The following is a 23,866-nucleotide window of genomic DNA, read 5'->3' on the forward strand; positions in this document are numbered from 1 at the left end:
AGCCTTTATTGGTGAGCATCTTAGAGGTCATCCAGTGAATTTGCTACAGAAAAATAGAGGCTCTGCCTGACAGTTCAGGGCACCCACTTTCTAATTGTGTGTGGGGAGACTTTGGCCCTCCAGATACTGTTAGGGCTCCAGCAGGGCCTGGTTAGAGCACCAGCAGCAGGGGGAGAGGCTCCTGGCTGCAGCTGAGCTGCATTTGAAGGACCTTGAAGGTTTCTCGCTCTTCTGCTCTTCCATCAGGTCCCTGCTCAGCGTGTTACCCATGCTGTCCAAGCAGTCTGGCCTTTCAGCTCCTGAGCTGGGGAGTCTCTCTGCTCAGCAGCAGCAGCAGGCCTGCTCTGCTAGCTTAAGGTCCCAGGCTCAGTACGAGGCATCCCAGGTTGGGTTAGAAAAACCAGAGGGTCTTTGTTGGCCAACAGTGGCTATACAGAAATAATTTAATGGGTTTCTTACTCCCAGGCAAGGGATTTTGAGAGATGGGTCTTTTCAGGTCAACCGATTCTGTGACCATCTTCTCTTTTACAGCCCAAAGGTCCAACTCCCACTTTGAGAAAATGGAACTAGTCAGTCAAGAGAAGCTGGACCTGACCTCCAACAAACTGTTTCACATTCAAAATTCATAGAATCAGGTGACTGGAAGGGACAAGGATCATTTTGTCCAACCTCTGCAACATGCAGGAAATGGCCCAGAGCTGGCTGATGTCTCCACTTCTTAAGCAACTCTACATATGCTTAGACACGAAGGTGCTAATCATGAAGCAGTGCAAGCCCTTGACGTTCTCTGTGCCACTCAGGTCCTATAGCTTTTTGATCAGCTAATTTTTCTGGAGGGAGCCCAAAGAACAATCCTGATTGTACGTCAAAGATACTGGAGGTTTATGAATTGTTCAAAAGTTGTTACAAATTGTAGGCAAATAGTTCTGTCACATCATGCAAGGTTGACTAATTATATCCTGCATGAACATGGGAATCACCTACCTTTGTTAAATAATCAAGAAAGAAATCAAGAAATCAAGATCAAGAAAGAAATGGTGGAGTTGTTTGGGAGAAATAATACAGGATGTCAGTACTTCGAAAATGCTACTCCAAATACCCTTGGGACCTCCATGCTGTCTGTAACAGAAAAGGCAAACAGGCAGCATCTCTCCACGTAAATCCAATGCCTCCATGTGGTGAAGGGCTGCTGCTGGAGAGAAAATTAGAAAAGTCCAACACAACAGATAAGCAGCCCCAAAAGTCATGATTTATTAATATCTGGAGAAACTTCATAATTTGAACACAACCCAAACTGTACATTTTACAATCACACTCTATTTGTAAACAGTTAAAAAGCCACTGACAACTTTTGCATCTTCAGACACAACAGTTAGAATCAAGGCAATGAAATGAGAGCGTCTTTCGGCACAGTTAAAATTTTTTTTATCCTTGTTCAGTATTTCATCCTCCGACTAAACAAGCATCAGATAATACCATTTGTGGCAAAAAGGAAGATGAGTTTAACACTTTCACAAGAAAAGTATTTGCAGGAACTTTAAACATTTAAAATTTATACAACAAAATTCTGTAATTCCAAATCCTTGGTTACAGACTGCATAGTTACTTCAGCTTTAAGGTTAAACATGAAACACAGTCACGAGAGCAGGAAGAGCATCGCACAAGGGGGAGGGTAGGAAGAGAGGAGCAAAGGGTGGGCTTTACAAAAATGGGAAACTACAGATTACAAGCCAAGCACCACCCTTCCCACCCCGCGCTATTAAAAAGACAGCATCGGAAAGCACAGAATGTCAAACTCCAGCGAATTGAAGCAATTTTTGGCAGAAGTCATTTTACAGAGCAAGTAATAATCAGTGCTAAAAGTTATTTTCCTATAAGAAACTACAAGGAGTTCTACTGGGGACCTTAGTTTTCCTGAGAGCCATGCTCTTGGATTAGGAGGCGGGAATAGAAAAAACTAATGGAACGTGGCCGCACACGGCCTGTGATTCCCAGAGATCAAGAGGAAGCATCTTTATCATCCACATTTTTTTTTGTTTTTTAAAAAATATTTAAGTGATGGAAGAGTAAACATTGTTTCTTAAAAAAAAGAGAGAAAGAAAATTTTCTGTAAACAAGGCAGTGCCCCAACAGGAGCCCCCCAAATAAAAGACAAAACCCAAATGCCTCTTGAAAGTGCAGGGTCCGCCCAGGCGAGCCGGCTGGGTTGCGAGACAGCTGTGCGTGCAGTTCCAGAAACCGCCGATCTCCATTCTTTAGTTGGGCTCCGTGTGAGCCAACAGGTGCAATACGTCTTCATCCGTCATCCGAGCAGAGTCTCATCCCCCGATGGTTTGGCACCGCGGACTGCCACCTGACGCGGAGTGGCCAGGCAGGCAGGCAGACAGACAGACAGACAGACCCGCAGGGGCAGCGGGGCATGTCCCGGTCCAAAGCGGGGACCCCGCCCCCCCACCCGCCCTCCACAAAACGTTGCCCGGGGCGGCAGTGGCGGCTGCTGCTGCCACTCAAACATTGTAGAGTAGGGGGAAGGACCAAGTCTGTGCAAAGCTTAAAAAGCTCAAACTCCAACATTTTCAGCAATTTGCCAAAGGAAAAAAAAATCAAGGAAAACAACAAAGTAAACTGATCTTATGTAGGAAACTGCTGAACTATGTATAGTACTACCTGGAAATGTAAATCTATTCACTTTTCACATTATAATATTGGCCTGCATGATTCAAGTATTCAAACTGGTATGTTTTGGGCTAAAACAAAGAGGAAAAATGTGCACGACGTAACCATTTCCACAGTTGAAATTTCCCCTAGAGGCTGCAGATGGGGGGGGGGGGAATCCAAATTTAGTGCTGCTTTGAGGTCACAGTTTTTCCCACTGAAAGAAGGACAGAAGGTTACATGGACTCCCCCCCGGCCCCGAGATGGTCAACGGAGAGAAACGCATTAAGCGGGGATGGGCTGCCAAGGCCCCTGGCGTCGCTGCTGCCCAGGGAACCCCAGAGGCTGGTGGTGTAGTTTGGACTGCCCCAAAGGGACGTGCCGTGGAGGTCTCCACTGCTTGTTCCTGAAAGCCCAGGACCGCTCCAGTGAGGATTCAGGTCACTGCGGTTGGAGAATGCGTGGGGGCTGTCCACAGTCCCCAGGCGGTTCTGGCTGGTGCCCAGAGATTGCCAGGCAGGGGAAGGGGTTAGAGACGGGCCTTGTGCAAAGAAGCGGCTAATCTCCTCTTCGCTGGCAAACTCAGCCAGAATTGTAGTGTTCCCGAGGACACACCTGTTCACAGAGCCAGCAAGAGTTATGTGAGAAGGACAGGAGCCTTGCAAAACACACAGCTTCAATTTCCACCCGTCACGCATCTCCATCCAAGACTACCAGTTCCCCCCTGTGACTACATCGTTCTGACCCTTCTCTAAGCCCCTCGCATACTTAAAACAACAATTTTCCCACTTAGCTTATACTACAAGTAACCACCCTGCTGTAGTAAAAAAAGAGGCACCCATCCAGCCACTTTAGCGGCAGACCACCTTCCAAACCAGGTATGTTAAGAGCAAGTTAATTCAAAAGAAAACGTGGTCCTGCCAGGTCATTCAGAGTGGAAGGTCTGAGCTCTAAGGATGACTCTGCACAATAACCATGTGCCTCTCCTGGAGACCAAAAGCAGGCAAAACCTGCCCAGGAAAGGTGCCCATGGCCTCCCCACTATTTCTGCCTGAGCCTTGCATCCCATCTGGAGGTCTACTCACATGTGGAGGGATTTTTGTGCCTTCATCACCTCTTCTTTTGAGCTGTACCGGACTAAAGCGTTGCCATGGGGGAGGTTCAGGTGGAATGTGATCAGGGGCCCATGCTGCATGCAGAGTGTCCGCAGGGTGGAGCCATCAATCTGGACATGCAGACAAGGGTTAGAGTTAGACTTAGCTGCTGCCAGTCCTGGCCAGAAGGAGAGGGAGACTCAGATCCTCCGGGGAAAATGCCCCAAAGAAGCATGATTCACCTGAGGTGTGAGGTTCTTCAGGACAAGACAGTTAGTGATTCTCCCTGAGCTGCTATTCTCATTCCAACTGGAACCTGAAAGAGAAAATGCAACTCCAGCTCCTGGACACTGGACAAAGCAGGGGATATGGGAAGACCAGGGGACCCTTAGCTCCTCTGCCCCGAAGCTGAAGGCCATTCTTCCCACTTCCATGAGACTTGCAGCTCTAGGAGCACAGCAATAAGCCTAAACGGCATTTCTCAGTTTAATTCTGCTTGTATGGCTTATCAGCTGAACGTTTCAGAAGCTTCAGCTCCCTGAGAGTTCTCACATTTCAGAGATCACCCCAATGTCCATGATCTTGGCCAGTGGACAATCTGCAACTGGCATATGCACTAAGCGTATTTATCAAGAGAGCAGAGGCCCTTTCCCCAAACGAGGGAAGCATCTAACTTACGGGTCTTGCCAAAGACACGGGTGGCGGCAGGTGGAAAACCATCTGACACAGCAGCCTCTGGCTTTATGAGCAAGGAGAGGCCTGGCCAGGACTGTGCAGCTGCTCTATTTCTGCCAAAACCGTTCCATCAGCCCGCCCAGGAACGGCCCAGGCCTCAAGGACAGGGCTCCGCTGAAAAAAGCGGAGCCTCCTTTGAGCCCAGGCACATGCTGCCATCAGCCAACCAGGGCGAAGATGGGAGTAGGGGATGGAATCCAGACGCTTACCAGGGGTATATCTAGCATCCGAATTGCTCCAGCCGCCCCCAAGTCGCATAGAGTTATCCCATGTGGGCAGAGACAGCTTCTGCCCAGTCAATCCAGGTGGCGGGCGTGACGGAGCAGTGATGCTCTTGGGTGGCAAAGGAACCTTCCATAGCTCATGGGCCAGAGAGGTGTTGCTAACGGAAGCAGGAGACCAAGTTGATTTGGAGTCACTGTTTCTGGCTGGAAGGAGAAAACAATCATGAAATCCATGCAGTCCACTGCTTCTGAGGCTGCAGGCTTGGGGGGAACACAGGACGAGGGATACAGGGGGCAGGAAGAGGGGGGGCTACACGGCATGACCACCCAGCTGGCCTCACCTGAAGAAGTGCTTTGTGCTGTACTGTTGAGGGAAACATTGTAGTTGGAGGCACGAATGGATGACCAGGCACTAGTTGAAGGCAGCGTGGTGTTCAGAGCTGAGGATGACCCTGGTGGAGGAAAGTCATGGGAACACATCACTCGGGAAGCTGGCGGAGAGGTCTTAGAAGTATGGCAGCCATTTAAGGGCAAGATGGACAATGGTGATGCGCAGAGCATTCTTGGTTTTACTTCAGTGCTACAGCTTTAAAACATGGCTGGTTCTGTCAAGAACAGGCCATCAAATGCAGAGGGGAAGTTAGTTACCAAGTCCCAATTGGTAACCAACCATCTACTCAGGACCCCTTCTCCAATGTTGCCCAGCCTGCAGGAAATCATGTCCCCTTGGGCTGGGAGCTGCTCACAAGAGGAACGCCTGAGCTGTGAATTCTGGCCTGTTGTGCTACTGAAGCAAGTCCAGCAGAGAATGGGGGAGCCTCACAACCCACAACTTGCCTCCTCTTTTCACAGAGAATGTCTGTTAGAAATTGGTGAATGGCCAAAGTACAAGTCCCGTCTCTCCTGCTGTTCTTTCCTTGCCCCAGGCTCTTCCCTGCATTATCGTGTCCTGGCACAAAGCCATATCCTGGGTCTCCCCAGCTGTAGAACCTTCTTCCTGGGAGACTTGAAAAACAAGCTAGCCAGGAAAGCCGGCAGGAGAAAAGGCTCTGCTTACTTAGTATCTGGGCCGGACAAGAGCCATTTTCCAGAGATCTGAAAATGCCACCCCTCCCCACCCTGCAGACATACCGCTGTTCCTGTCCCTGAGGTGGTCAGCCTCCCGCACAGTGTTAATTGACAGGCTGTTTGTGACGCTGCCAGGAGTAACATAAGGGTCAGTTTCTGGGTCAATGTTTGGATAACCTTTCCACGGCTCACCAGGGCGAAATTCTAGGAAAAGAAAAAAGAAAAGAAAAAAGAAAAACCCTTAAACCTGGGAAAATTGCTCTCCCTCCCTTGGCCCTCAAATGGTTGCTGACCTCCACTGGGTCTGTGCACAATGGAGAGAACCCCAGTGACAGTATGGGTCCCTCACAGGAAGAGCCTCCTTCACAAAAGACAAAGGGAAAACTTTCCCTATTGATTCTTGAACAGACATCTTGGATGAAAAGGCTTTCTAAAAGGTCATGCACTCAAAATGACAAAGATGAGAATGATATGGCGTCTCATTTCAAACCGCAGGCTAAGATGACACAGACACTGATACAGGTACTCCTCGCTTAACAACTGCAATTGGGACCAGAATTTCTGTCGCAAAGCAATGCAGTTGTAAAGCGAGATGGAGGGAGTCCCAGGAGTGTGGGGGTGCCACAGGGGGTGGGTGAGGCCTGGCACAGGTTGTGCATGAGTTGGGGGAGGTGCTGCAGTGCGGTGCAAAGCCAAATCCGCCCCTGGAAGCCACAGCTGCCCCAGCTGCCCCAGCTGCCCCAGCCCAGCCCAGCCCAGCCCAGCCCAGCCCAGCCCAGCCCAGCCCAGCCCAGCCCAGCCCAGCCCAGCCCAGCCCAGCCGCACTTACGACAGAAGCTGCCTTATACTGCGCCAGGCCTTTTTCCTGAGACCACTTGTGCAGTTCTCCAAGCCGCTCACACCATTCCTTGCCTAAACCACGTGTCTCATTCTCGCGATCCTTTGGAAACCTTCTGGTCTTTCCCAGGTCTTGCAAGAAAAGGTGCGCTACTTGGACACAGAATGGTGTGAGTGGTCTGGGGAAGACGACCTGGTGTGGCCAGCAGCTGCCTCACTCGCAGTAGCACCAGGCCGGGAATGCCTCACCAGCAGCAGAAGGAAAACAGCAAAGGTCAGGTAGGTGCGGCAGAGCCTGTGGAGCGCAGGGCAGCGGGGGCAACTGGGGCTTTGCACAATAGTGCTGGGGTAGCTAGCCGCAACTGTGGGGCTTGAGGCAGCATTTCTCAGTGGCCACAGCAGCACTGGGGCTGAAGTAGAGGCCTGGGGAGGGGTGGCAGCTGGCTGAGACTGCTGAAGGCCCCGGCCTCCATTTCAGCCCCAGCCCTGCCACTGCCATGTGGTGCTGTGCAGGGTGGCCAAAAAGGCATAGATGGGGGAGGGAGGGAGGTGGGTGGGGGGAGTTGTAGCACCCCTGTGGTCATAAGTGTAGGTGGCCTGCCAAGTGCCTGAATTTTAATCATGTCACTGTGGGGCGCTGCAATGGCCTTAACTTTGGGCATGGGTCGTAAGTCAATTTTTTTCAGCACCGTTGTAATTTCAAATGGTCACTGAACAAATGGCCATTAAGAGAGGACTACCTGTACTCTGACCACCTCTAGATTTTGAATTGGGCAGAACGCTCCATGCCTGCCCCTGGCAACTGCACCTTTCCCCAGAAGTCTCCTGGACGTCTGGGAAAAGTAACAGCCTGCCTTGCTGTCCATATCTCCCAACCCTAGCGGGAGAGACGAGGCCAAAACACGGACCTCTTTTCCAGCCTCTGTTAGTGACTAACATATTTTGGCAAACAAACTTGTTTCAATTAGAAGTTAGAAAGCCAGCAGCCCTTAGACATTTGGCCTTTTGGCCTGGTTTGCACTGTCTTGGAACCAGCTCCAGTGGGGCAATCAAAACATCTTCATACCACATGGAGTGTTGCTGAAAACCTGGGTCACCAGGCAATGAGTGGAGGGCTACTAAAGGGCTTCCTGATAAGCCCTGAGCAGACTTATCAGTTTGATGCCAACATATGCTGAATGCAAAGCAAAGGGGCAACGGCAGAGCCGGTGTCTTTTCTTTTCAGAGGCGGCGGCGGCATCAGGCACGGTGGGCACAAAGTTCTGACCCTCCTTTGGCAGAGGGCCTTGGGACAGAGGGGAGAGGAGGAGGGGCTGCAAAGAAACAGAGGGAAAGAAGTGGAAAGGTTGAGGATGAATGCACGTGCTGGAGAGGGAAGGCCGACAGGCAGCGGCCCCGTCTCAGTGCAGCTGTGCCAGCAGAAGGAGCTCCAAAGCAGCTGCAGCATTTTGAGAGAGGCTGATTTCATGCAAGGAAATATTCTGTCCCTGGTTTGGTGAAGGAAAGCGGCTGTCTTCAAAATGGAATCAAGATTTAAGGCATAAGCAAACTCATCCTTCCCACCACAAATATGCTTTTAAACTGGGGTGGGTTTTTTTGTTTTTGTTTTGCTTATTTCCAGGGAAATGGTTTCATTTTAAAAAGCTGTAAACTTGTGTTATTGCTATAATACACAGATAAAAAAAAAGGTAACGGAAGGTAAGTGGTTTATTATTTCTTGCCCAACTCTAACCCCAATGAAATTATTCAATTTCTTAAAGGGGGGGGGTCAGGACAAATTAGCTTATCCCACAAGACAGATAAAAGGCCAGTTGGACACCTCCTATATGGGTAGAAGGATCCAGCATACTACATCTCTGTAGGGACTCACCTGGTGGCCAGTTGACACTGCTTGAACCGTTCGGTGATTTGGCACGTGGCCAGCCATCCCCCACAGATCCAGGTGGACTGGCTGGTGAGTTACTACTGCTCATGAAGTCGTAAGGAACAAAGGACGTCTCCTCCATCCTAAAGCCACTGGAAATAGCACCTGAAAAGCAAGCAGATCCAGCCCTTTTCCAGAACATCATCCTGAGAAGTTGAAAACGGACATCACGTAGCCTTCCAAATATTGCTAAACTCTAGTTCCCATCAGCCCAACAAGCAGGACCATGGGTAAGGGTAGACACAGTCCAATAAGATCTGGTTACTTATCTGCAATTGCTATTATGTGGGTTATGTGCCTGTGCGAAGCCCCATTTGGAATCCTCCAAAGATTACTGAATTGTTGGAGCAAGACCTGCCCCCTTTACTTACTCACTCTGTGTAGCCACCCATCTCACAACTGTGACTCTGGGCAGCTCACAACAATTAAAAAACAACAGAAACGGTAAAAACAAACACAACTGTCCTAAAATCACAATTAAAAATTCAATGAAACAGAATGAATATGAATCATTCATCCATTTAATATAGCCATTGCCGAGGCTCGCCACTACTGCCAGACGCCCAGGCACGGTGGCAGAGCCAAGTCTTCAGGGCCTTCCTAGAGGCTGGCAGGATCGGGGCCAGTCTAAGTTCCGGGGGGTGGTGTTTCACTGGGCGGGTGCCATGGCAGAAAAGGCCCTCTTCCTGGGTCCCGTCAGATGACGTTCCTCAATGGACGGGACCCGTAACATGCCTCTACTGCAGGATCTTATGGGATGGGCAGATGTAACCGGGGAGATGCAGTCCCTCAAATATGTATCATGTAACAAGTGTAAGTCCTTGCCAAACCCTTCTAGTTTCTAAAACCAACACAGAAGATTCAAGGAACAGACAAGTCACCTGAGATGAAGGGGTTAGGAAGGGAGGTTGTGTAGATTCACAGACAATCATCTGAAGTTTCTGTGTTTTCACTGTGGTCTCTGTGTTCACATACATGGGTGAGTAGCAAATGACTTATCTGGAGGAGGATCTGGCCGCCATAAGGTGATGGAGAAGAGGATAGTGTGACAAGATCCGACTGAAACAGGCAGGGCCACACCGGTTCCACTTTTTTCTTCTTGTTCTTCAGTTTGCAGAGACAAAAGGCAGCTGTTGGGTTACCAGCCAAGCCTCATCAGAGCAGACAAACACTTTCCCTTTTCCAGCTTCAGCACTACTACATTCTCTGGTGTAGGTAGTTTACCTCCCTTCTCTAACCAAACATAACAAAGCAGATTGTACTTTAAACATCATGACAGGAGTCTGACATATGTGTCTTCCTTGCATGTAAACACTCCTCTGTGTCATTAGTCTAATTAGTGCATTACTATTTTCTCTGGGAGAAAGTTTATCTTGTCTCTCCAATTAGGGAACTGCATCACCAAGATACCATATTAAATAAACCTCAGTGACTTAGTCTGATTGGCATACCTCAGAGTGGGGCACTGGGAGCAATCCTTGGATTGAATAATTTGGTGTGGGAAGTGGGTCTTGAGAAGGGGACAACATGGTATGTTCCACCCCCTTTACTAGGGGTGACTAACCCAAACCAAAGAACCCTAGAATGGCCACAGCAGCACATTCCTCTTCTGCAGCAGGGTCGCCGGGCATCCAGGCTAGATGAACGAGCACCATTAGCAAAAAAAAAGCACTCGAAGCAGCAGTGCAGCTGAAGAAGAAAAACAAAAGAGACTAAACCTCTGAGACCAACTATTCCTGGACTGAGAAATGTACTGAAAATCTTGTCTTTAAGGACCATCAATTTAACAAGAAAACTTGTGGCTGTTTGGAAGAAGAGGCAGGAATTATTATTTTTTTTATCTGCACTTAGTCATTACCGACTCTGCAGTGACTGCTTTTTGGACGAGTCCTTTTGCAGTTTTCAAGGCAAGGTGTTTCAGAAGTGGTTTGCCAGAGCCTCCTTCCTAGAGCAGAGCCCAGCTGGCGAGCGCAAGAGGCGGGGCTTCCGTTGCTTCGTGCCTTTTTCAGGCGAGCGCGGCTTCTGCGCTTACCGGCAACTGCTCCTGACTCCTTTTGCAAGGCGCCGCCAGCATTTTTCCTCCCACTGGAGTGAGAGTACCCATTTATCTACTCACGTGAGTTTTCAAACTGTTGGGTTGACAGGAACTGGGGGAGGAAGCAGGAGCTCACTCTGCTGCGGGAAGGCTGGGCTCGAACCACTGAAGTGTCGACCATTTCTGGCCGGCAACTTTCAGCGTCATTAAGGTGCTGCGGAATTACTCTACATTAAACATTGGGGGGAAATACCAAAGGGCCTTTTCCCAGAACCTACCATTTGGTTTTGAGCTATTATAGGTAGTCCTCGCTTAACAACCACAATAGGGACTGGAAAATTGGCCGTTAAGTGGGGCAGTTGTTAAGCGAATCACCACGATTGGACCCTGTTTTTACAACCATATTTACAATGGTCATTAAGTGAATCACGTGGTTGTTAAGCAAATCATGATCATGTGACTGCAAGGGGTGGTGTGACGGTCATAAGTGCAAGTACAGGTTGTAAAACACTTCTGAGGCTGTCATAACTTTAAACCATAGTTAAACTAATGGTCATTAAGCAAGGACTACCTAATTCTAATGGCTTGGGGCACAAAGAAAATGAAAACCTGGTGCCTCCTGGATATTAATTAACATTTGAGCAGCGTCTCAAGGAGGCTGTGCATGAAGTAGAGGTTCAAGGGTGGCAGCTGAACACACAGATATTGAACATTAAGCAAAGTTCAGCAATTTCAGCTCCAGATCTTTTGAGGTGAGAACCCAGCTAAGTATCTTTCACGCAGCCCTTGGGCAAGTAATCAACATCTAGAACACCCCAGTGACTGACAAGGACATGAAAAAGTCAAGTGGGATCCAGATAATAGCCTCACAAGCAGCTGGTCACCTGGGCAGCCTGTCACTTTTGACTGGTTGCTTCAGGCAGTTCAAGCATCTATTCATCAGGAGGGAGCAGAAGCGCAAAGGGGCAGCTGCAGTGGGCAGTGATTGCTCAGAATTCCTTGGGAATCCTAGGACTTACAGCAACAGGACCAGGGTACCAGTTTTGCTCTCAAGGGTGGAAAAACTGGCCCCACAACTAAATGCGCATGCAGGTCAAGGTGATGGGATGTGAGGGCAATCTGGCTGTGACATATGTCACCCCACTGATTGCCAAGTTGCCAGGGTTGATTCGGCTGATTTAGCTGGCTAGGCAGGTGTCCCCTTCCTCCCTCACTGCTCCACGTGTGTCCCTCCTGCACTCAGTGGAAGAGGACAACCATCCCAGATAGAAGGAATGTACTGTTCTTCGGTCAAGGATATATGGTAGTTGTGCTCCCCTGCTAGAACCTCCAAACAAGCTCAAGGTCAAGGTGATGTGTGCTCCCAGAGAATACAGTGGTACCTCAAGTTACGAATGCCTCTGCTTACGAGTTTTTCGTGTAACGACCAGCTCCGGCCCCAAAAATTTACCTCGTGTTGCGAACCACCTCGAGTTACGAACCGGATCCGCGGCCATTTTCCCTCCCGTGATATGTGGTCCGCGGCCATTTTCCGCCTGACACGTGGTCCGCGGCCATTTTTCCACCCGACACGTGGTCCGCAGCCATTTTTCCGCCCCTACACGTGGTCCGCGGCCATTTTCCGCCCGACACGTGGTCCGCGGCCATTTTTCCGCCCCTGACACTCCCTCCAAGCAATAGCCGCCTCCCTGTCCTCCACACCAGAACGGATTAACAGTAATTACATTGAACCTTATGGGAAAATTTGCCTTGTGTTGTGACCAATTCGAGTTGCAACCAGAGTCACGGAACGGATTAAATTCGTAACTCGAGGTACCACTGTACATTGTGATTGAAAAAACTATAGTCAAGCCCTCCACGGTGAGGAAGGTTACAAGTAGGAAAGGAATAGAGGACTGGAGGGCCACCTTCTAGGAATCAGATGAGAGTTCCAGTGGGCTGCCCATCTGAGAGCCAGGTACACCAGGCCTCATGGTATGGGGAAAAAGCAGATCCATTGAGATTATCAGCTTACTGTACTTCCTGTAACTGAGAAAAGATCTCCTTTCCAATAAAAATAATACAGCACCTGTCTAAGCTAGCAATGGGGAACTGGAACTGGCCCCAGTCCCCCTTGGGCATTTACTTGGCGAGGCAAGCACTGGTGCTCATAGTAAGGGAGCAGAAGGCTCTTGGTTTCAACTCATATCTTTCCTAATTTTCTGCCCAAAGGGTTCACTAGGTACACCCTTGCCTGGTCAAACTTTACGGTGGACCACCACAAATTCCGAAAACTGAAAGAGAGGTGCCTTCTTCAACTGTCAACTGACATACTCATTCAAACTTTGTGACTGGCCCTGGATTAGCAGAGGATGGGATCGCTAGAATTACTAGCCCAAAGGGTCTCTGAACCCTGTGATAGTGTCTACAACAATCCATTTCTTAGGAAACTGGAGAACGACCACGGACTTTCATCAGATTGACTGTGCTTCCATGTTGCCCAATGCTGTGGCCCAGCTTCTGAAGTCTTAACCCACCTCCCATACAGGGCTCACCGGTTCTATGTGGGATGTCTCTAGTGCTTTCTTTGCTCTGACTCCTTTGCCTGTTTTCCCTATTTACAGACCCAGTATGCTATCTCAGGGTTTGGCACCATCCCCTACGATTTTTAACTAAATTACAGCTGCTGAAGCGCTGCTCGGAAATGTCTGAGTCCTTGGTGCTGAGCTTGGTTGTTTTCTTGCAGACATTTTATTACCAGGCTGGGTGGCATCATCAGCACGAGGGAGGGCGGGGCTTGCTGGCTGTTTATATAGGGCAGCTTGCCCTGCCAGCCTTGGTTGCTTTGCGACTTCCTTCTTGATGTTTCTCGATTAGGGTATTGCTTCTTCTCTGCTTATCTGGGGCTGTTTCCTGCTGGAGGAGTATGTTCCAGGCTGTTCACTTCCCTCTTAGACTTCTGACTGTATCTTTTAAATGGGATGTAAATGGGGCTTATCTCTATGGGTGTCTACCGACGGCTGATTTGTCTGAATGCCAAGCTGCCAAGAACTCCCTCGTATATTTGCCATGATCTGAAATGTTAACAGTTTCCCACTTGAAACTGGTCGAGTCTGTCAATGTGTTGCGAGATTAAGGTTATCCTTTGTATCCTATTTTTTTCTTTTTTGCTCTCGTTGGAATCAGACAGGGAAGATTTCTTGGAAGACTCTGAGCTCTTAATTGGTGATTTCCTCTGGCAAAACAGAGGATCCTCTGAACATAGCAGAGAATTCAACGGATAACTCACAGAAACAAGGGAGCTGTCAGACTAGGTTTGGAGGAAAACAAGGGGACTACAATGCCTTTGGAATCTGGGCCCTTCACGTTTGCTCACACAGGGTGGCTTGCAAGTAAGAAAGATGGTTGCAATGATTGTTTAGTGAATGTCTGGCAATACAAGCATTTACTGTGTGTCCTTCAGCAAGGCAAAAGGTTTTAGCCATCCTAGGGGAAAGTTTTCTTCTGTAACACCGGTCACTTCAGCCCGTCCCACTTGGTCCAGCAGAAGGGGCAGGTTGCAGACCCCACCGGCCAGGGAATTTCGATGGGTGGGGTCTAGGCAGAGGGCCTCTTCTGCTGTAGCGCCCGCCCTATGGAACATCCTGCCTCCTGAGGTCCGGTGTGCCCCCTCCCTCGTTGCCTTCAGGAAAGGGGTGAAATCCTGGCTTTGCCAGAAGGCCTGGGGGCCAGAGGGGGGCCCGCACCTGTGGAGATGGCTGGTGCGATGATGGGTTGCCCCCCCCCCCAGCATCTTACAGGTTTTTATAGGGCCAAAATTAGAGGAGGTTTTTTACGGTATTTTAATATGTTTCTAAATTATTTATAGTTTTTAGCCATCTTCGAGAGAATTGTATTTCTTCGTTTTTATTGTGAGCCGCCCAGAGTCACCCGTGGGGGAGATGGGCGGCATACAAGCCGAATAAATAAATAAATAAATAAATAAATAAACATCTGCACTTGTAAAATGGGGCCTTGACAGCCATAAGACTGGATGGGAAGACCAGGTGTGCTGATGAAACATTGTAAGGATTTTTGAAGAAGAGTTGAGAGAAGATTAAAATAAGGATTTTTTTTTAAAGAATTTAAACACAACAAAAGAATGACACTTCAGGAGCAAACATAGGAATGTTGTGGCAGTAAAAAAAATTGAACAGGCTCTGTGGGAGCTGTGTGTTGTCGTGGGGGGCAGGAGTCCTGCCAAACAACTCTCTAAGGTGCCAAAAAAGGCTCTGCACAGGTGCATAACCCATGTGTGTGAATTACAGAGTGCAATGAAGAACATCTAGCAGAACACAGGCATCCCTGAGCTTCAAGGGAACCTCTACTTTTTTCAGCATCAAGCAGATTGTATTCCTATACTAACTTAGCTTTCTGGAAGTTCTTCCTGAACTCAACTTCTTCTTAAAGAGGCCTGACAGTTTGTTACATGTCTGAACAAGTAACATCTGACAAGCAGTAACTGTTAAATCCCCCCACCCCCAAAAGATGAACTTTGACATTTCACATCCCTGTGGTCCCAAGTGATTCACCCAATCATTCTCAGCCACTGCCCATTCATTAATCCCCATGTGTCCTTGCATGCTTCACTCTCCTTTACGGCACTCAAATTAAATGCTTGACTTCCACATTAATCCATAGCTTGAGAAAAAGCATCAAAGGTATATAGCCTTCTATGGGCTCTATTGATTTGCACAATGTGATTAGGACACATCTAATAATTCTTGCTAGTTTTTAAAAATGAAATCCTGATACTCAGATATTCTCTGTGCACATTTCAAAACCGATAACATACCATAAGAAACAACAGCTGGCCACTGGGCTCCCATAGAGGCTTGTTCTGCTCATCCTGGTTTAAACTTACCATTTTTGCTGGCATTCTGATCCAGAGATGTGTTGGCAGAAATACTGTCCACAGTTGTCCACTTTCTCAGCCGGGACTGCGGCTCCTTAATACTGCCCATATCCATATTTACATTCAAGTTTGCGTTCAATCCTGCAGTAAGGGAATTTGTAAGAATAAGAGCGGCTTATTTTCTAGGACAGAGCATGGCCTTCCCCCAAGTGCCTTCCCTTCCTTGGATCAGGACAGACATGGCACAAGGGACTGGATGCCACAAGACCCCTGCCTTATCAGAAAGCAAAGCAAAAGACACGCACCCACACTACAAAGCTGCACTGGAAAAGTGCCACAGAGAAGGGAAAGAGACCGCTTTTCTTGGAAAACTTGCAAAGTTTGCTTTTCTAATAGGAATTTCATCTTTAATTTCCCCCTGAAGCACTTATAGTCTCCACTGCCCCACAGAATATTGCTCAGTCAAGAGTTTGTCCCAGGCTTCTCCTGCTGTACTCAACAGTGGTCCTCTATCCCTTGTATCTTTCCTCTGAATATTGCACAGGAATGTAGAGGTAGAGCAACAGATGGGGCAGGAAAACCAGGTTTGGAGTTACTGCAAATGGAGGCAAAAAATCTTGGAAGAGAAGAATTAGAACCATCCAGTCCTCTGTGCAGCCTCAGCAATGCTGGGCCTTAGAAGCTGAGGGCTTTTGCAGAAACAAGGAGGCAGTTTTCAGAATGCTCCAAGGATCTGATCTCAAAGTTAAGGGTGATCTCCTCATTCCAATCCTGAAACAGCTCCTACCAGCTCTTACTTTCACCTCACCCTCTGTGGTCATCAATCTGTAATTATATAAGGAATCCATGGCCAGAATCATTCTGGAGGAGTAGCAAAAAAATCTATAAGGAAGATGTAAGACCAGCAAGTGCAACTAGCAGCAAAATAAAAAATGACTTGGAGAAAGAAAAAAAAAGGCTTTGTGGAAAAAGAAACTAAATGATGTGAAAAATGACTGTGTTTAGCAAAACAAATTAGTTAAAGCCAGTTCTTGCTAAAAGAACACAGCAAATTGAATTCTGTACTTGAGAAGATTTAAAGCAACTACCAAGTGTAGCTTCATTTCAAATTAACACCTTTTTTTTGTGCCTACAAGTCAGTGTTGATTCCTGGAGACTGCCTGGATGGGTCCCTGCAGTTTTCTTGGCATCGTTTTCAGAAATGATTTGCTGTTGCCTTCTTTTTTCTAGAGCTGAGAGAGAGTAACTTGCTCAAAGTCACCAGCTGGCTTTGTGCCTAAGGCAAGACTGGAACTCATGGCCTTGCAGTTTCTAGTCTGGTGCCTTTAACCACTACACCAAAATACCTTTCAACACTCTTCTACCCAAGTGTAATTTGGTATTGTCTGGGATCGTGAAGAAGGACTCTACTGACTGTATTGGGTGTCAAATAGCCCCATCTTCTGCGCTGGACTAGATAAAACGACGTTCTATCCAAGTCCCAGAGAACTAACCCAGTAAGCTGTTGCAGCAGCAGCTCCTTTCCCACAAGAAGACCCAGGCAACTGAAAGTGATGGAGTCCAGCTGAAACCTATGTCAATGTTCCTTTAGAATATCATTTCTTCACAATACTGACAGGTCTTGGACATTGGGTTTTACTGACCTCAGAAAGCACTTTCACCAGCAGGATAAATCCTGTCTACAGAGCAAAGCAAATGGCTTCACTAGGCAGCCAATGGTCAAACCCAACTCCAGGAGACCAGAGTACACTGCAAGATATCAACCATCTGATCCGAATTAGCTTGGAGAAGAGACTCACCTATAGGAAAGTTGCTGAATGCATTGATCTGAGATGGCCCTTTCTGCAACTCTTGGTTAGCATGGGGCACAACATTCTCCAGGAAAGATTTTATGGCGGTCTGATGGAACTGCTGTTGTGATGGAGGCACCTGCTGCTTCATGAGCAGATTTGGATCAAGCTGACAAGATGGTGGCATCATTTGTTGCTGCATACTGAGAGAGCGATTCTTCAAGCACAAAGAGAGGACCAAATGATTAAACGATCTGTGATAACACTAAGCACAATCCACCAGCAGCATGATAAATACACTTATCTGGAATTATGGAAAAACTAGAGTTAAGTGAGATAGTTTCTTGTTCAGTCAGAAGACCACAACTATCAATTCCAAACCACATGGAGTCAAGTCTAAATGGTGAACTGTAACAATGAACATTTAAGAAAATCAGTTCTCCATTTAGGTCACAAACTGAGCCATTTCATAGGTGCTGATCAAATTTATAGATTGTCTTCCACATTCAATTTGCTGGTTAACATGAACATCCTCAAAGCTTTTGCTGCAAAAAACCAGGACATTCTTTGGGATTTGAATGAAGAGGACACAGTAATATAGATATTCTTCCAAGGTGCAACATCCACAAAGCAAGGTGCCTGGCTTCATATTCCATGGTGAGGTGCCCATTGCAACTGGTCTCCGTGCCTCCAAGTCAGCATTTCCAAAAGCTACCCAGACTTTCTAGGAGAGATCTCATTCGAAGCCGCCTGTCTGAGGATAAACTCTTAAAACACACACACACACACACACACACACACACACACACACACACAACAGCCTACCTGTTGCTGCTGCTGCTCCTGGCGGCCACTGGCAGGCGTGCTTCTCTGACTCTGCACTTTCCTCTGCTGGGCCAGCAATCGCTGTGACAGTAAACCAGGGTTCCAAAAGCGGTCAGAGGGAGGACAACAACTCCTCATTCAGAAAACTAGTCTCATGGGTGGGGAGCAGACTGGCAGATGTCCACTTACCTGTAACTGGGAGAGTTGGTTCAACTGGGAGAGTTGGTTCAACATGGCTACTTGCTGTGGGCCAAACAGTGAGCTGAGGCCCCCGGTGTTTGGTGCATACTTCAGCAACGATACTGGAACCTAAAGCACCAAAAGAGCAAGCCATGAAGGTTGCCAAATGGCCAGCAGAGGCCAAGTGAAGTCAGCAAGAGGAAAAAGCACCTCTAGCAGATCTGGACATTTACATCTTGCTTTGAAGTTGTTTAATCACTTTGGCCTTTTAATATAATTTTTATTAAAGCTTTTAAACAAGAGGCTAAAAACAAACACAAACTAATATAAAGAAGAAGAAAAGAAAAAGAAAAAGCAAAGAAAAAGCAAAAAGTGCAAGAAAAGAAGTTATGAAAAAATAGAAAAGAAAAAACATAAAGAAGTGGCTTCTGACATTCTTCACAGCAGTTATAAGTACAAATATATTTTAAACTCTCTCTCTAATGGTACATAATATAACTCTTCTTTCTATAATCTATCCTGTCCAATCATCAAAACCATAAATCACAAGTCCGTAAGAGGCTTCCAGTCGCCAATAAATGTAGTGTCTTCTCTCTAATCAAAGAAGTCAATTTATCCATTTCAGCAAAATCTATTCACTTTACCAAACATTCCCCCATAGTGGGTAGTGTCGAATCTTTCCATCTCTGTGCATATAGTAATCTCGCCACAGTAATCATATATTACAATAGTTTTCCATGGCTTTTTTCTAACTGTCCATTAATCCTCACCAAATCATACGCAAGTGGCCTTAACTTACAAGTTTCTTTTTTAATCTTAACTCCCGTAATTTTCTGATCTTGTCTTACGTCTCTATTCAATACCTCAAGAACCAAAATGAACAACAGTGGAGACAGTGGACATCCTTGTCTTGTCCCTTTTTGAATCTCACAAGGTTTTGTTAGTTCTCCATTAACAATTATTTGTGCTTTTTGAAAAGTATAAATCGACCTTATCTGTTTAATAAAATTATATCCAAGATTCATATGCTCCAAAACTTTAAACAAAAAAATCCAATTCAAATTGTCAAAGGCCTTCTCTGCATCTAAAAATATCAATGCAGCCTGTTTTTCATTATGTTGCTCCAAGCATTCCAGAATATTCAAAACATTTCTAATATTATCTCATAGTTGTCTTTTAGGTAAAAATTTGCATTGATCTTTATGAATAAAATCCTGTAAAATTATTTTCGACCTTTCAGCCAAAACCATGGTATAATCACTATTTAATAAAAATATTGGTCAATAGTTTCTTTTTAAAATCAAATCTGGTCCCTCTTCAGGTATTAATGTTATATTAGCCTCTTCCCAACTATCAGGAATCTTTCCATTCTGCAAAATAATATTGTTTGTTGTAAAGGTTGTACAAGTTCATCTTCTAAACATTTATAGTAGGAGGCCGACAACCCATCTGGACCAGGTACCTTTTCTCTTTTAGACTTTTTGATAGCTTCACACAGCCCCCTTATCGTTATAGATCCATTCAAAATTGGTCTGATTATCAGTAATCTTTGATAAATTCTGTTTATGCAAGTATTCATTCACTTTTTCCAAGGAAATTTTTTGACCTTTGTATAAAGTACAATAAGACTGATGAAAAACTTTTCGCATATTCACATTATTAAGAGTATTCCCTTTTTGTAACTTTACTACCACTTTCTTTTCTTCTTTTCGCAACTTGTATGTCAACCATCTCCCCAGTTTATTTGCAAATTCAAAATTTCTTTGTTATGCATAATTCATCTTTAGTTCCATCTCTCTCACTGTTAACATAGATAGCTGCCTCTGTAAAAGCTTGATTTGGTGAGTTATAGTTATCATCTCTGGAGAATTTTTTTTCATTCTTCTTCCTTTTTTTTAAATCTCATCTAAGATCAGTTGCATTTTCTCTTGTCTTTTCTTTTTAGATTCATTATTGCTTTGTATAAAATATCCTCTTATAAAAGCTTAACTTGCATCTAAAACCATCCTTACTTCTGTACCTTTATTAAGATTATTCTCAAAAAATTCCTTTAACTTCTTTTTACAATCTTCCACCACCATTTTTTTTCATAATAACAATCTCCATCTAAAAGATCCATTTTTCCTTTTAAAACTTAAAGTCACTAGATTATGATCTGAAAATGTCTTTGATAATATCTCCACTTTATAGCCATTATTAGCTAAAGTCTTAGAAATCCAAATCATATACACGCTTGGAAAAGATCCATGTCTTTCAGAAAAATAAGTATATTCTTTGGAATCTCCATTTTTATGTTTCCATGCATTAACAAGCTCCAAATTATCCATTAAATCAAAAAAAGTCTTTGGTAATTTACCCTGTGTTATTTTAATATTTTTCTCAGAAGTTCTATCTTTTTGTGGGGAAACCACTCCATTCCAATCCCCCAGGAGACACCAATTTTCATATGTAAAATCCAAAAGTTTACCCATAAGTCCATATATAAAATGCTGTTTTATTTTCATTTGGGGCATAAATTCCCAGTATCAAAGTCTTAGCCCCCTGTGGAGTGATTTTCAACCTAGCATATCTGCCATAATCATCAGTCAATATAAGTTTTGGATATACTTGGGGGGTTATATACAAAACAACTTTTTTTTTAATCCTGCTGAAATAAATTCCTCTCCCAGATTTTTGTGACTTAATATTTTACATCTTTTTTCCTAATATGTGTTTCTTATAAACAAATCACATCTTTTTCTAACTTTTTCCAAATAATTTTTTTTTCTCTTTTGAGGGCCACTTGCCCCATTTATATTCCACATTAAGCATTTATAATCCATAATTAAGCCAAGATTTTGGAAACATCAGTATCTGTAATGCCCAACGTGGGATCTTCTTCAGGGTCTTGAATCTGTTGTGGCATCTGTTTAGTCTCATCTGTCACTGTCACTTCCCTTTGTGTCTCCTTTGATTCTTCTTTAATTTTTTTCAGAAAATCTCTTGCTTTCTGCACAGAATTCAACCCAAATCTGTTGTTTAAAAGTAAAAATCACCCCTTCCAACTTGTCCCATCTAAGTGGAATTTAAAAAGTACTCTTTTCTCTTGCATAGTATTCTAACTGGGATTTCCTTAACTACAAGTACATCTGTATTGCTCAAGGATTATTAAAGTGCTGCTGTAGAACTTGGTCTCTTGCCTTCTTCCCGACAAAGAGCACAAAGACATCCCATGGAACATTTCTTAATTTTGCAGAACGAGTATTGATCCTACAGGCCTTATCAATCTCTGTATCAGAATCATCCTCCTCCCATTCCAGGAAATCAGACAGAGATTTAACAATCTTTTCTCTGATATCCTCTCCACGTTCTTCTGGAATTGCTCTTAATCTTAAGCAGAATTCTTTTTCTCTCAGTTCCAATAATGCCAAGTTGTCCATATCCTTCATCTGTTTATAACTTCTGTCTTACTTTCCAAAACTTCCACTCTGTCAGTAATTTAAGTCTGCAGCCAATTGCCCTACACATTCTTCAGTTTTCCTAACTTCTTTCAAATCTTTTTTTGTCTCTGCAAATCGTTCTTCCATTTCCTTTTTTAACTGTTGTGGTCATCTTTTTGCCAAATTCTTCAAACATTTTCTGCAATAAATCTAATGAAATACCCTTCTCTGTAATTTGTTCTAATGAACCCCTGCTTTTTTGCCCCAGTTTAGCAGGTTTCCTTGGGGTTGTCATGGTGAGAAAGTGAAAGTATGTCAATTACTATGGTAAAAGTTAAAGGCAAGTTGCTTCCTACCCTCCCCCCCCCATTTTGTTTCTTTCTGTCTTTAATACTTTAGTCCCAACTGGCACTCTGTAGTCCCAGTCAAGCTCCTTTAAGATAATGCTTTTTTTCCCCTCTTAATTTCAAAAAGAAAGCACTCACCGAGAGTTTTTGATCTCTCTTCGCTGCCTGGGAATATCTCTCTTTGGTTGCAAAGCAATCAAATCGTAAAGGGATTAAGAAGGTGAGGATTTTGCCAATCCAATGTCCATAAAGGCTGCACAGCAATTTAGGGCACGTTCTAAATCCTCGATTCCCACCGCTCAACTCACGACTGACCATAAGAAAGTAAATTTCTGCAGTTTTCTTGTGAGGAGCAGCTCTTCCAGAGCACAAGTGGGCAATCCCCCGATTTCTCCTTCCTCCAGGTAAATCTCTGTCAGCCAGAACCATCTCCTGGCTGGCAATTCCACTGCCCTGCTATCCCTGCTTGCACAGCCACTCACAGAGATGACTAACCAGCCATAAATGCCTTACCCGGAAGCTGAAGTTGTTTAATCACTTTGGAACAGAACTCCTTATAGCAAAGAGGACAACAGGGAATGGATGCGTAGCACACTGAAACACAATTTTGGTTTGCAACTGCTGATCTGTGTTTTTTCTTGCTTTGACTGAGTCCAATTCCCTTCTCAGTGCAGGATTTTAAAGTAAAGCATTCCCCCAAATGCCTGTTTAGCCTCTCCTTAAATGCATCTAATCCAAGGCACTGGATCTGACCATCATGATCAGTAACTGGTTTAATTGCCGAACTGCTCCTCCTGTTAGGAAGGCATTTCTACCAACTAGAATCTGCCTTCTTAGAGCTGAAATCTATGTTTCTGTGCCTGCGCTCTGGGATGAGAGATAACAGGACTTCACTTTCTTCTGTATGACATCCTTTCAGGTGCTTGAAAAGTTCTACAGGTAGTCCTCGACCTCTGACCATTTGGTCAGCGACCGTTCTAAGTTACAACGGCACTGCACGAATGGTGGTTACAACTGGACCTCAGAGTTCTGCCCAGCCCAGCACCCCCACGGTCACGTGATCATGATCTGGGGACTTCACAACTGGTTCACACTTACTACTGGTTGCAGTGCCCCACAATCATGTGATTGCCATCTGCTGGCTTCCCCAGAAAGTCAATGGGGAAGGTTGCAAGTCACTGGGGTAAGTCTCCCTCACCCATGCACCCTCCCCCAGCTCCTCTGTGCTTGCACTGGCCACTTGTGTACCCCCTTGCACCCTCCCTGATCCTCCCCCACACCCCCTTGCTCCCTCCCCTACCCAGCAGCCGCCACTTACCTGCCTGCCTACCTGCCTGCAAGCCACCTGGAATTTACAACTTCCTGCTGGCTTCCCAATTGATTTGGCTGCGGGAAGTCAGCAGGAAGTTGCCTCACCTAATGACTGGGATTCAGTTAACAACAGCAACCAGGACTGCAGGGATTGCCTTCGCTAAGTGATGCATTTGCACTTTAAGACTGCATTGCTTAGCAACAGAAATTCTGGTCCCAATTGCTGTTGTAAATTGAGGACTACCTGCATCTTAATCCTAATTCCTCTGCTCTCTTTGTAGGCTGTAGTTCCTAGTCCACTGATCATCTTCATTGCCTTTCTCTGATCCAATTTGTTTGCCTGAATCCTTTTAAAAAGATACTGGCCAGAACTGGATATAATACCTGAGGAAGGATCTAATCAATATACAGTGAATTGGAATGCTTAATTTCTATGATTAGGAAACTATACTTCTATTGATGCAGCCTAAAATTGCACTTGCTATAATCAAGCTGCTAACTCACATTCAGCTTGCAATCAACTAATATTCCAAGATCTTTTTCACAAAT

General features: G+C 45.5%; 1 protein-coding gene across 1 annotated transcript in view; it reads right to left on the reverse strand.

The window, feature by feature from the left end:
- Nucleotides 1-1,227: 1,227 nt before the first annotated feature.
- The window catches only part of TNRC6A (trinucleotide repeat containing adaptor 6A), a 70,625-nt gene continuing 47,986 nt past the window's right edge, over nucleotides 1,228-23,866 (reverse strand). Inside the window, exons 14-24 of the mRNA XM_088152058.1 lie at nucleotides 18,250-18,369; nucleotides 18,061-18,141; nucleotides 17,245-17,452; nucleotides 15,455-15,586; nucleotides 8,484-8,642; nucleotides 5,840-5,980; nucleotides 5,050-5,160; nucleotides 4,694-4,912; nucleotides 3,992-4,065; nucleotides 3,741-3,880; nucleotides 1,228-3,270 (exon numbers count right to left, since the gene is read on the reverse strand). Coding sequence (XP_088008184.1) covers nucleotides 2,892-3,270; nucleotides 3,741-3,880; nucleotides 3,992-4,065; nucleotides 4,694-4,912; nucleotides 5,050-5,160; nucleotides 5,840-5,980; nucleotides 8,484-8,642; nucleotides 15,455-15,586; nucleotides 17,245-17,452; nucleotides 18,061-18,141; nucleotides 18,250-18,369 — 1,764 coding nt within the window. The 3' untranslated portion in view covers nucleotides 1,228-2,891. The remainder of the gene's footprint in view (nucleotides 3,271-3,740; nucleotides 3,881-3,991; nucleotides 4,066-4,693; nucleotides 4,913-5,049; nucleotides 5,161-5,839; nucleotides 5,981-8,483; nucleotides 8,643-15,454; nucleotides 15,587-17,244; nucleotides 17,453-18,060; nucleotides 18,142-18,249; nucleotides 18,370-23,866) is intronic.

The sequence above is a fragment of the Python bivittatus genome, unplaced genomic scaffold (genome assembly GCF_059951505.1).
Source record: "Python bivittatus isolate LINGU-HERP-01145 unplaced genomic scaffold, Pbiv_v1 ctg000030_np1212, whole genome shotgun sequence".
NCBI lineage: Eukaryota > Metazoa > Chordata > Lepidosauria > Squamata > Pythonidae > Python > Python bivittatus.